Source organism: Heterodontus francisci, chromosome 45 (genome assembly GCF_036365525.1).
Source record: "Heterodontus francisci isolate sHetFra1 chromosome 45, sHetFra1.hap1, whole genome shotgun sequence".
Lineage (NCBI taxonomy): Eukaryota > Metazoa > Chordata > Chondrichthyes > Heterodontiformes > Heterodontidae > Heterodontus > Heterodontus francisci.
The window spans coordinates 1,858,682-1,872,122 of NC_090415.1; the positions used below are offsets into that span (position 1 = coordinate 1,858,682).

Consider the following 13,441-nt stretch of genomic DNA (forward strand, 5'->3'; position numbering starts at 1 on the left):
GGGGGGGTCACTGACCCCACTCTCAGTGTCTGTCTCCCCGTGGGGTATTGGAGGAGACGGTGAGTGTTATTAATCTATCCCCGGGGGTCACTGACCCCACTCTCAGTGTCTGTCTCTCCGTGGGGTATTGGAGGAGACGGTGAGTGTTATTAATCTATCCCGGGGGGGGGGGGTCACTGACCCCACTCTCAGTGTCTGTCTCCCCGTGGGGTATTGGAGGAGACGGTGAGTGTTATTAATCTATCCCCGGGGGGGTCACTGACCCCACTCTCAGTGTCTGTCTCCCCGTGGGGTATTGGAGGAGACGGTGAGTGTTATTAATCTATCCCGGGGGGGGGGGGTCACTGACCCCACTCTCAGTGTCTGTCTCCCCGTGGGGTATTGGAGGAGACGGTGAGTGTTATTAATCTATCCTCGGGGGTCACTGACCCCCACTCTCAGTGTCTGTCTCTCCGTGGGGTATTGGAGGAGATGGTGAGTGTTATTAATCTATCCCCGGGGGGGGGGTCACTGACCCCACTCTCAGTGTCTGTCTCTCCGTGGGGTATTGGAGGAGACGGTGAGTGTTATTAATCTATCCCCGGGGGTCACTGACCCCACTCTCAGTGTCTGTCTCCCCGTGGGGTATTGGAGGAGACGGTGAGTGTTATTAATCTATCCCCGGGGGGTCACTGACCCCACTCTCAGTGTCTGTCTCTCCGTGGGGTATTGGAGGAGACGGTGAGTGTGATTAATCTATCCCCGGGGGGGGGGTCACTGACCCCACTCTCAGTGTCTGTCTCTCCGTGGGGTATTGGAGGAGACGGTGAGTGTTATTAATCTATCCCCGGGGGTCACTGACCCCACTCTCAGTGTCTGTCTCCCCGTGGGGTATTGGAGGAGACGGTGAGTGTTATTAATCTATCCCCGGGGGTCACTGACCCCACTCTCAGTGTCTGTCTCTCCGTGGGGTATTGGAGGAGACGGTGAGTGTTATTAATCTATCCCCGGGGGGGTCACTGACCCCACTCTCAGTGTCTGTCTCTCCGTGGGGTATTGGAGGAGACGGTGAGTGTTATTAATCTATCCCCGGGGGGGGGGGGTCACTGACCCCACTCTCAGTGTCTGTCTCTCCGTGGGGTATTGGAGGAGACGGTGAGTGTTATTAATCTATCCCCGGGGGGTCACTGACTCCACTCTCAGTGTCTGTCTCTCCGTGGGGTATTGGAGGAGACGGTGAGTGTTATTAATCTATCCCCGGGGGTCACTGACCCCACTCTCAGTGTCTGTCTCTCCGTGGGGTATTGGAGGAGACGGTGAGTGTTATTAATCTATCCCGGGGGGGGGGGGGGTCACTGACCCCACTCTCAGTGTCTGTCTCCCCGTGGGGTATTGGAGGAGACGGTGAGTGTTATTAATCTATCCCGGGGGGGGGGGTCACTGACCCCACTCTCAGTGTCTGTCTCCCCGTGGGGTATTGGAGGAGACGGTGAGTGTTATTAATCTATCCTCGGGGGTCACTGACCCCCACTCTCAGTGTCTGTCTCTCCGTGGGGTATTGGAGGAGATGGTGAGTGTTATTAATCTATCCCCGGGGGGGGGGTCACTGACCCCACTCTCAGTGTCTGTCTCTCCGTGGGGTATTGGAGGAGACGGTGAGTGTTATTAATCTATCCCCGGGGGTCAATGACCCCACTCTCAGTGTCTGTCTCCCCGTGGGGTATTGGAGGAGACGGTGAGTGTTATTAATCTATCCCCGGGGGTCACTGACCCCACTCTCAGTGTCTGTCTCCCCGTGGGGTATTGGAGGAGACGGTGAGTGTTATTAATCTATCCCCGGGGGGGTCACTGACCCCACTCTCAGTGTCTGTCTCCCAGTGGGGTATTGGAGGAGACGGTGAGTGTTATTAATCTGTCCCGGGGGGTCACTGACTCCACTCTCAGTGTCTGTCTCTCCGTGGGGTATTGGAGGAGACGGTGAGTGTTATTAATCTATCCCCGGGGGTCACTGACCCCACTCTCAGTGTCTGTCTCCCCGTGGGGTATTGGAGGAGACGGTGAGTGTTATTAATCTATCCCCGGGGGGGTCACTGACCCCACTCTCAGTGTCTGTCTCCCCGTGGGGTATTGGAGGAGACGGTGAGTGTTATTAATCTATCCCCGGGGGTCACTGACCCCACTCTCAGTGTCTGTCTCCCCGTGGGGTATTGGAGGAGACGGTGAGTGTTATTAATCTATCCCCGGGGGGGTCACTGACCCCACTCTCAGTGTCTGTCTCCCAGTGGGGTATTGGAGGAGACGGTGAGTGTTATTAATCTGTCCCGGGGGGTCACTGACTCCACTCTCAGTGTCTGTCTCTCCGTGGGGTATTGGAGGAGACGGTGAGTGTTATTAATCTATCCCCGGGGGTCACTGACCCCACTCTCAGTGTCTGTCTCCCAGTGGGGTTTTGGAGGAGACGGTGAGTGTTATTAATCTATCCCGGGGGGTCACTGACTCCACTCTCAGTGTCTGTCTCTCCGTGGGGTATTGGAGGAGACGGTGAGTGTTATTAATCTATCCCCGGGGGGTCACTGACCCCACTCTCAGTGTCTGTCTCACCGTGTGGTATTGGAGGAGACGGTGAGTGTTATTAATCTATCCCCGGGGGTCACTTACCCCACTCTGAGTGTCTGTCTCCCCGTGGGGTATTGGAGGAGACGGTGACTGTTATTAATCTATCCCCGGGGGGTCACTGACCCCACTCTCAGTGTCTGTCTCTCCGTGGGGTATTGGAGGAGACGGTGAGTGTTATTAATCTATCCCCGGGGGTCACTGACCCCACTCTCAGTGTCTGTCTCTCCATGGGGTAATGGAGGAGACGGTGAGTGTTATTAATCTATCCCCGGGGGGGGTCACTGACCCCACTCTCAGTGTCTGTCTTCCCGTGGGGTATTGGAGGAGACAGTGAGTGTTTTTAATCTATCACCGGGGGGGTCACTGACCCCACTCTCAGTGTCTGTCTCTCCGTGGGGTATTGGAGGAGACGGTGAGTGTTATTAATCTATCCCCGGGGGTCACTGACCCCACTCTCAGTGTCTGTCTCTCCGTGGGGTATTGGAGGAGACGGCGAGTGTTATTAATCTATCCCCGGGGGGTCACTGACTCCACTCTCAGTGTCTGTCTCTCCGTGGGGTATTGGAGGAGACGGTGAGTGTTATTAATCTATCCCCGGGGGTCACTGACCCCACTGTCAGTGTCTGTCTCCCAGTGGGGTATTGGAGGAGACGGTGAGTGTTATTAATCTATCCCCGGGGGTCACTGACCCCACTCTCAGTGTCTGTCTCCCCGTGGGGTATTGGAGGAGACGGTGAGTGTTATTAATCTATCCCCGGGGGGGGGGGGTCACTGACCCCACTCTCAGTGTCTGTCTCCCCGTGGGGTATTGGAGGAGACGGTGAGTGTTATTAATCTATCCCCGGGGGTCACTGACCCCACTCTCAGTGTCTGTCTCTCCGTGGGGTATTGGAGGAGACGGTGCGTGTTATTAATCTATCCCCGGGGGGTCACTGACTCCACTCTCAGTGTCTGTCTCTCCGTGGGGTATTGGAGGAGACGGTGAGTGTTATTAATCTATCCCCGGGGGTCACTGACTGCCACTCTCAGTGTCTGTCTCCCCGTGGGGTATTGGAGGAGACGGTGAGTGTTATTAATCTATCCCCGGGGGTCACTGACCCCACTCTCAGTGTCTGTCTCTCCGTGGGGTATTGGAGGAGACGGTGAGTGTTATTAATCTATCCTCGGGGGTCACTGACCCCCACTCTCAGTGTCTGTCTCTCCGTGGGGTATTGGAGGAGACGGTGAGTGTTATTAATCTATCCTCGGGGGTCACTGACCCCACTCTCAGTGTCTGTCTCCCCGTGGGGTATTGGAGGAGACGGTGAGTGTTATTAATCTATCCCCGGGGGGGGGGGTCACTGACCCCACTCTCAGTGTCTGTCTCTCCGTGGGGTATTGGAGGAGATGGTGAGTGTTATTAATCTATCCCCGGGGGTCACTGACCCCACTCTCAGTGTCTGTCTCTCCGTGGGGTATTGGAGGAGACGGTGAGTGTTATTAATCTATCCCCGGGGGGTCACTGACCCCACTTTCAGTGTCTGTCTCCCCGTGGGGTATTGGAGGAGACGGTGAGTGTTATTAATCTATCCCGGGGGGGGGTCACTGACCCCACTCTCAGTGTCTGTCTCCCCGTGGGGTATTGGAGGAGACGGTGAGTGTTATTAATCTATCCCCGGGGGGTCACTGACTCCACTCTCAGTGTCTGTCTCTCCGTGGGGTATTGGAGGAGACGGTGAGTGTTATTAATCTATCCTCGGGGGTCACTGACTCCACTCTCAGTGTCTGTCTCTCCGTGGGGTATTGGAGGAGACGGTGAATGTTATTAATCTATCCCCGGGGGTCACTGACCCCACTCTCAGTGTCTGTCTCCCCGTGGGGTATTGGAGGAGACGGTGAGTGTTATTAATCTATCCCCGGGGGTCACTGACCCCACTCTCAGTGTCTGTCTCTCCGTGGGGTATTGGAGGAGATGGTGAGTGTTATTAATCTATCCCCGGGGGTCACTGACCCCACTCTCAGTGTCTGTCTCTCCGTGGGGTATTGGAGGAGATGGTGAGTGTTATTAATCTATCCCCGGGGGGGGTTCTCTGACCCCACTCTCAGTGTCTGTCTCTCCGTGGGGTATTGGAGGAGACGGTGAGTGTTATTAATCTATCCCCGGTGGGGGGTCACTGACCCCACTCTCAGTGTCTGTCTCTCCGTGGGGTATTGGAGGAGACGGTGAGTGTTATTAATCTATCCCCGGGGGGGGTCACTGATCCCACTCTCAGTGTCTGTCTCTCCGTGGGGTATTGGAGGAGACGGTGAGTGTTATTAATCTATCCCCGGGGGTCACTGACCCCACTCTCAGTGTCTGTCTCCCCGTGGGGTATTGGAGGAGACGGTGAGTGTTATTAATCTATCCCCGGGGGTCACTGACCCCACTCTCAGTGTCTGTCTCTCCGTGGGGTATTGGAGGAGATGGTGAGTGTTATTAATCTATCCCCGGGGGTCACTGACCCCACTCTCAGTGTCTGTCTCTCCGTGGGGTATTGGAGGAGATGGTGAGTGTTATTAATCTATCCCCGGGGGGGGTTCTCTGACCCCACTCTCAGTGTCTGTCTCTCCGTGGGGTATTGGAGGAGACGGTGAGTGTTATTAATCTATCCCCGGGGGGGGGTCACTGACCCCACTCTCAGTGTCTGTCTCTCCGTGGGGTATTGGAGGAGATGGTGAGTGTTATTAATCTATCCCCGGGGGTCACTGACCCCCACTCTCAGTGTCTGTCTCTCCGTGGGGTATTGGAGGAGACGGTGAGTGTTATTAATCTATCCCCGGGGGTCACTGACCCCACTCTCAGTGTCTGTCTCTCCGTGGGGTATTGGAGGAGACGGTGAGTGTTATTAATCTATCCTCGGGGGTCACTGACCCCACTCTCAGTGTCTGTCTCCCCGTGGGGTATTGGAGGAGACGGTGAGTGTTATTAATCTATCCCCGGGGGGGGGGGTCACTGACCCCACTCTCAGTGTCTGTCTCTCCGTGGGGTATTGGAGGAGATGGTGAGTGTTATTAATCTATCCCCGGGGGTCACTGACCCCACTCTCAGTGTCTGTCTCTCCGTGGGGTATTGGAGGAGACGGTGAGTGTTATTAATCTATCCCCGGGGGGTCACTGACCCCACTTTCAGTGTCTGTCTCCCCGTGGGGTATTGGAGGAGACGGTGAGTGTTATTAATCTATCCCGGGGGGGGTCACTGACCCCACTCTCAGTGTCTGTCTCCCCGTGGGGTATTGGAGGAGACGGTGAGTGTTATTAATCTATCCCCGGGGGGTCACTGACTCCACTCTCAGTGTCTGTCTCTCCGTGGGGTATTGGAGGAGACGGTGAGTGTTATTAATCTATCCTCGGGGGTCACTGACTCCACTCTCAGTGTCTGTCTCTCCGTGGGGTATTGGAGGAGACGGTGAATGTTATTAATCTATCCCCGGGGGTCACTGACCCCACTCTCAGTGTCTGTCTCCCCGTGGGGTATTGGAGGAGACGGTGAGTGTTATTAATCTATCCCCGGGGGTCACTGACCCCACTCTCAGTGTCTGTCTCTCCGTGGGGTATTGGAGGAGATGGTGAGTGTTATTAATCTATCCCCGGGGGTCACTGACCCCACTCTCAGTGTCTGTCTCTCCGTGGGGTATTGGAGGAGATGGTGAGTGTTATTAATCTATCCCCGGGGGGGGTTCTCTGACCCCACTCTCAGTGTCTGTCTCTCCGTGGGGTATTGGAGGAGACGGTGAGTGTTATTAATCTATCCCCGGTGGGGGGTCACTGACCCCACTCTCAGTGTCTGTCTCTCCGTGGGGTATTGGAGGAGACGGTGAGTGTTATTAATCTATCCCCGGGGGGGGTCACTGATCCCACTCTCAGTGTCTGTCTCTCCGTGGGGTATTGGAGGAGACGGTGAGTGTTATTAATCTATCCCCGGGGGTCACTGACCCCACTCTCAGTGTCTGTCTCCCCGTGGGGTATTGGAGGAGACGGTGAGTGTTATTAATCTATCCCCGGGGGTCACTGACCCCACTCTCAGTGTCTGTCTCTCCGTGGGGTATTGGAGGAGATGGTGAGTGTTATTAATCTATCCCCGGGGGTCACTGACCCCACTCTCAGTGTCTGTCTCTCCGTGGGGTATTGGAGGAGATGGTGAGTGTTATTAATCTATCCCCGGGGGGGGTTCTCTGACCCCACTCTCAGTGTCTGTCTCTCCGTGGGGTATTGGAGGAGACGGTGAGTGTTATTAATCTATCCCCGGGGGGGGGTCACTGACCCCACTCTCAGTGTCTGTCTCTCCGTGGGGTATTGGAGGAGATGGTGAGTGTTATTAATCTATCCCCGGGGGTCACTGACCCCCACTCTCAGTGTCTGTCTCTCCGTGGGGTATTGGAGGAGACGGTGAGTGTTATTAATCTATCCCCGGGGGTCACTGACCCCACTCTCAGTGTCTGTCTCTCCGTGGGGTATTGGAGGAGACGGTGAGTGTTATTAATCTATCCCCGGGGGGGTCACTGACCCCACTCTCAGTGTCTGTCTCTCCGTGGGGTATTGGAGGAGACGGTGAGTGTTATTAATCTATCCCCGGGGGTCACTGACCCCCACTCTCAGTGTCTGTCTCCCCGTGGGGTATTGGAGGAGATGGTGAGTGTTATTAATCTATCCCCGGGGGTCACTGACTCCACTCTCAGTGTCTGTCTCCCCGTGGGGTATTGGAGGAGACGGTGAGTGTTATTAATCTATCCCCGGGGGGGGTCACTGACCCCACTCTCAGTGTCTGTCTCTCCGTGGGGTATTGGAGGAGACGGTGAGTGTTATTAATCTATCCCCGGGGGGTCACTGACCCCACTCTCAGTGTCTGTCTCTCCGTGGGGTATTGGAGGAGACGGTGAGTGTGATTAATCTATCCCCGGGGGTCACTGACCCCACTCTCAGTCTCTGTCTTCGCGTGGGGTATTGGAGGAGACGGTGAGTGTTATTAATCTATCCCCGGGGGGGGTCACTGACCCCACTCTCAGTGTCTGTCTCTCCGTGGGGTATTGGAGGAGATGGTGAGTGTTATTAATCTATCCCCGGGGGTCACTGTCCCCACTCTCAGTGTCTGTCTCTCCGTGGGGTATTGGAGGAGACGGTGAGTGTTATTAATCTATCCCCGGGGGTCACTGACCCCACTCTCAGTGTCTGTCTCCCCATGGAGAGATGCAATTCATGCACTAGGACATCCAGATCCCTCTGCATTTCAGAGCTCTGCAATCTCTCACCATTTTGATATTATGCTTCTTTTTTATTCTTCCTTCCAAAATGGACAATTTCACACTTTTCCACATTATACTCCATTTGCCAGGTCTTTGCCCACTCAATTAACCTACCTATACCCGCTTTGGAGCCCCCTTATGTCCTCTTCACAAGTTACTTTCCTACCTATCTTTGTGTCATCAGCAAATTTAGCAACCATACCTTCGGTCCCTTCATCTAAGTCATTTATATAAATTGTAAAAAGTTGAGGCCCCAGCACTGATCCCTGTGGTCCACCACTCATCACACCTTGCCAACCAGAAAATGACCCATTTATGCCTACTCTCTGTTTCCTGTTAGCTGGCCAATCTTCTATCAATGCCAACATGTTACCCCCTACACCATGAGCTTTTATTTTCTGCAATAACCTTTGATGTGGCACCTTATCAAATGCCTTCTGGAAATCTAAGTACAATACATCCACCGGTTCCCCTTTATCCACAGCACATGTAACTCCCTCAAAGAACTCCAATAAATTGGTTAAACATGATTTCCCTTTCAACAAACCATGTTGACTCTGCCTGATTACCTTGAATTTTTCTAAGTGCCCTGCTATAACATCTTTGATAATAGCTTCTAACATTTTCCCTAAGACAGATGTTAAGCAACTGGCCTGTAGTTTCCAGCTTTCTGTCTCCCTCCCTTTTTGAATAAAGGAGTTACAATCGCTATTTTCCAATCTAATGGGACCTTCCCCGAATCTAGGGAATTTTGGAAAATTAAAACTAACGCACCAACTGTCTCACTAGCCACTTCTTTTAACACCCTGGGATGAAGTCCATCAGGACCCGGGGACTTGTCAGCCCACAGCTCCAACAATTTGTTCAGTACCACTTCCCCGGTGATTGTAATTTTCTTGAGTTCCTTCTTCCCTTCCACTTCCTGACTTACAGCTAATACTGGGATGTTACTTGTATCCTCAGTAGTGAAGACCGATGCAAAATATCTATTCAATTCATCTGCCATCTCCTTATTATCCATTATGAATTCCCCAGTCTCACTTTTTATATAACCAATGCTCACTTTGTTAACTCTTTTTTAAACGTCGATAGAAACTCTTACTATCTGTCTTTATATTTCTAGCTAGCTTTCTCTCGTACTCTAATTTTACCTTCCTTATCAATCTTTTAGTCGTTCTTTGCTGTTTTTTTTATATTCTGTCCATTCTTCTGACCTGCCTTCCATCTTTGCACAATGATATGCTTTTTCTTTAAGTTTGATACTATCTTTAACTGTTTTAGTTAAACACGGATGCCGGGTCCCACCCTTGGAATTTTTCTTTCTTGTTGAAATGTGTCTATTCCGTGTATTCTGAAATATCCCCTTAAATGCGTAGATGTGAAAGATATTAATATTTAAATATTTCTTCCCTCCTCTCTGCCCCACCCCTCTTTATCGCCTCTCTCTCCCCTCCCTCCCCCGCACTTTACAGATCAGTTCAATCCTTTCATCCATCCCGGGGAGTCGTGTGAAGGAAGTGGGCGTGAATCCTAAAAGGAGATGCGGGAAGTGAGACCCAGTGGAGGGCGGAAATGGTCGCTTTCGAAGACTGCTTCATGTCGTGGGCATCTTTAGAGTCACAGAGTTATGCAGCACGGAAACAGGCCCTTTGTGTCCGTGCCGGCCATCAAACACCTATCGATTCTAGTCCCATTTTCCAGCACTTGGTCCGTAGCCTTGTATGCTGTGGCGTTTCAAGTGCTCATCTAGATACTTCTTAAATGTTGTGAGGGTTCCTGCCTCCACCATCTCTTCAGCCAGTTTGGTCCAGATTCCAACCACCATCTGGGTGAAAGCTTTTCCTCAAATCCCCTCTAAACCTCCTGCCCCTTACCTTAAATCTACACCCCCTGGTTATTGACCCCTCTGCTAAGGGAAAACGTTTCTTCCTATCTACCCTGTCTATGCTCCTCATAATTTTGTATACCTCAATCAGGTCCCCCCTCAGCCTTCTCTACTCTAAGAAAAACAACCCTAGCCTATCCAGTCTTTCTTCATAGCTGAAATGCTCCAGCCCAGGCAACATCCTGGTGAATCTCCTCTGCACCCTCTCCAGTGCAATCACACCCTTCCTATAGTGTGGTGCCCAGAACTGTACACAGTACTCCAGCTGTGGCCTAACCAGCGTTTTATACAGCTCCATCATAACCTCCCTGCTCTTATATTCTATGCCTCGGCTAATAAAGGCAAGTATCCCATATGCCTTCCTAACCATGTTATCTACCTGTGCTGCTGCCTTCAGTGATCTATGGACAAGTACACCAAGGTCCCTCTGACCCTCTGTACTTCCTAGGGTCCTACCATCCATTGTGTATTCCCTTGCCTTGTTAGTCCTCCCAAAATGCATTACCTCACACTTTTCCATTTGCCACTGCTCTGCCCATCTTACCAGCCCAACTATATCTCCCTGTAATCTAAGGATTTCCTCCTCACTATTTACACCGCCAATTTTCGTGTCATCTGCGAACTGACTGATCATACCTCCTGTATTCACGTCTAAATCATTAATGTACACTACAAACAGCAAGGGTCCCAGCACCGATCCCTGCAGTACACCACTGGTCACAGGCTTCCAATCGCAAAAACAACCCTCGACCATCACCCTCTGCCTCCTGCCACTGAGCCAATTTTGCATCCAATTTGCCAAATTGCCCCGGATCCCATGGGCTCTTACCTTCTTAACCAATCTCCCATGTGGGACCTTATCAAAAGCCATACTGAAGTCCATGTAGACTACATCAACTGCTTTACCCTCATCTACACATCTAGTCACCTCCTCGAAAAATTCAATCAAGTTAGTCAGACACAATCTCCCCCTGACAAAGCCCTGCTGACTATCCCTGATTAATCCCTGCCTCTCCAAGTGGAGATTAATCCTGTCCCTCAGAATTGTTTCCAATAGTTTCCCAACCACTGATGTTAGACTCACCGGCCTGTAGTTACCTGTTTTATCTCTGCTACCCTTCTTGAATAATGGTACCACATTCGCTGTCCTCCAGTCCTCTGGCACCTCTCCCGTGGCCAGAGAGGATTTGAAAATTTGTGTCAGAGTCCCTGCTGTCTCCTCCCTTGCCTCACATAACAGCCTGGGATACATCTCATCTGGGCCTGGGGATTTATCCACTTTTAAGCCCGCTAAAACCACTAATACCTCCTCCCTTTCAATGCTAATTTGTTCGAGTATATCACAATCCCCCTCCCTGATCTCTACACCTACATCGTCCTTCTCCATAATGAACACAGATGAAAAGTAATCATTTAAAACCTCACCTACATCCTCCGGCTCCACACACAGGTTGTCACTTTGGTCCCTGGTTATACTCTTGCCCTTAATATACTTATAAAACGCCTTGGGATTTTCCTTTATCTCGCCTGGCAGTGTTTCTTCATGCCCCCTCTTCACTCTCCTAATTACTTTTTTAAATACCCCCCTACACTTTCTATAATCCTCTAGTGCCTCCTCTGTTTTCAGCACTCTGAATCTGCATAAGCCTCCTTTTTTTCCCTTATCCAATCCTCAATATCCCTTTACATCCGGGGTTCCCTGGACTTGTTGGTCCTACCCTTCACCTTTAAGGGAACATGTTGGCCCTGAACTCTCACTAGTTCCTTTTTGAATGACCCCCACTGGTCTGATGTAGACTCTCCTACAAGTAGCTGCTCCCAGTCCACTTTGGCCAGATCCTGTTTTATCATATTGAAATCGGCCTTCCCCCAATTCAGTACCTTTATTTCTGGCCCATCTTTGTCCTTTTCCATAACTACCTTAAATCACAGAGTTATGGTCACTATCCCCGAAATTGTCCCCCACTGACACTTTTACCACTTGTCCAGCTTCATTCCCTAGGATTAGGTCCAGTACTGCCCCTTCTCTTGTAGGACTTTCTACGTGCTGGCTCAAAAAGCTCTCCTGTATGTACTTTAAGAATTCCACCCCTTTTAAGCCTTTTGTACGAAGACTCTCCCAGTTGATATTGGGGAAGTTGAAATCCCCTAATATTATTACCTTATTATTTTTACACCTCTCTGAGATTTGCCTACATATCTGCTCCTCTATCTCTCCCTGACTGTTTGGAGGCCTGTAGTACACTCCCAGCCAAGTGATTGCCCCCTTTTTGTTTTTACGTTCTACCCATATGGCCTCATTTGAGGAACCTTCGAAGATATCATCCCTCCTTACTGCAGTAATTGACTCCTTGATCAACAGTGCAATGCCACCTCCTCTTTTACCCCCTCCCCTGTCATACCTGAAGATTCTATACCCTGGAATATTGGGTTGCCAATCCTGCCCTTCCCTCAACCATGTCTCTGTGACAGCAATACGATCATATTCCCATGTGTCAATAAATGCCCTCAATTCATCTGCCTTACTAGTAAGACTCCTTGCGTTAAAATAGATGCAATCCAGCTGTGCATTATTCACTTGTGCTTTAACAGGTCTATATTTGCTCTGCCTTCCAGACTGATATGTGGAGGCAGCGGAGAACTGTTTTAATCTTCAGTTCCCTCCCCACTAAACCCTCAAACACAGGGGCGGGGAGAGAGGCCATGTGTTTAATAAGCAACATAACTCTCTCTGTTTCCCCGCACGACCCGTTGCATCCTGCCTGCGATAGGCAATCTCTTTGTCCCCCTGCTTTGTAATGCTGGGTTGTAATACTGGGTGCTGTAGGAGGAGGGGAGTTCAGAATGATGGGCTGAACGTGTATCGTACTGCAGTGAGGAATTGCTATATTTCATTCATATCGTCATGCAGGCCCCCCACCCGCCAAGAATGAGGCACACATATGTCGCCACATGAACATTGATATTAACAGAAAAACGCCAGACCCTTGACTGGAAAGACATTTGCATCGTCGCAGACTTGGAAAGGTCAAAGGGGCCACTCCCTGCTCCAATTTAATCCACAATGGACTTTTGATTACCAGACGTTGAAGGTGGAGAAGTTCGCATTCCAGGTTAACTGCTAAGATGGCCGAATACACAAACAGACGTGGTCAGACCAGTTTAGTCACATGACTAACTGGCTGTTGGAGTTTTTTTGAATTTGAACTTGCCACAGAGTTTTAGAAGTCAGAAAGCTGTTTGCTCCCGGACTGGAAAAGACCTCTCTCCTGTCTGCTCTCTTCTCTCTCACCAGCTTCAGAAATCATTGAAGACACATGAACCCCAAGAGAGAAAAGTCTCCTGCAGTGAACAAGGTTTAAGAAGAGTACTGGGCCCCAACGAAAAGCAAGATCTACCTACAAGCAAGGACTACAGCGAGCTCGAAACACAGTAACAAAAACCTCCTCTTGCCTCAAGCCTCTCTACTTTATTTGTCTTCCGCTCTTTTCTGTCTCTATTTGCATAAGTGCATTGCATATGAATGCTAGTGTGGGGTGCAGTGTGTATCTGTAGGCGTTAACCGAACTAGAGTTTAAGCTAAAGCGTAATAAATTTCACTTTTCTTCTTTAAACCTAAGAAAGCTTGTTTGTGCTCATTTCTTTGCCTTATAATTGGAAAGCGGTGAACAAGGATTCACCAAAGGGGGAGCTACGAACAGGG

General features: G+C 51.0%; 1 protein-coding gene across 1 annotated transcript in view; it reads left to right on the top strand.

The window, feature by feature from the left end:
* LOC137356265 (deleted in malignant brain tumors 1 protein-like) overlaps nt 1-13,323 on the top strand; it is a 44,054-nt gene extending 30,731 nt beyond the window's left edge. Inside the window, exon 15 of the mRNA XM_068022138.1 lies at nt 9,326-13,323. Within this exon, the coding sequence (XP_067878239.1) occupies nt 9,326-9,406 (81 nt within the window). The 3' untranslated portion in view covers nt 9,407-13,323. The remainder of the gene's footprint in view (nt 1-9,325) is intronic.
* The last annotated feature ends 118 nt before the right edge of the window (nt 13,324-13,441 follow it).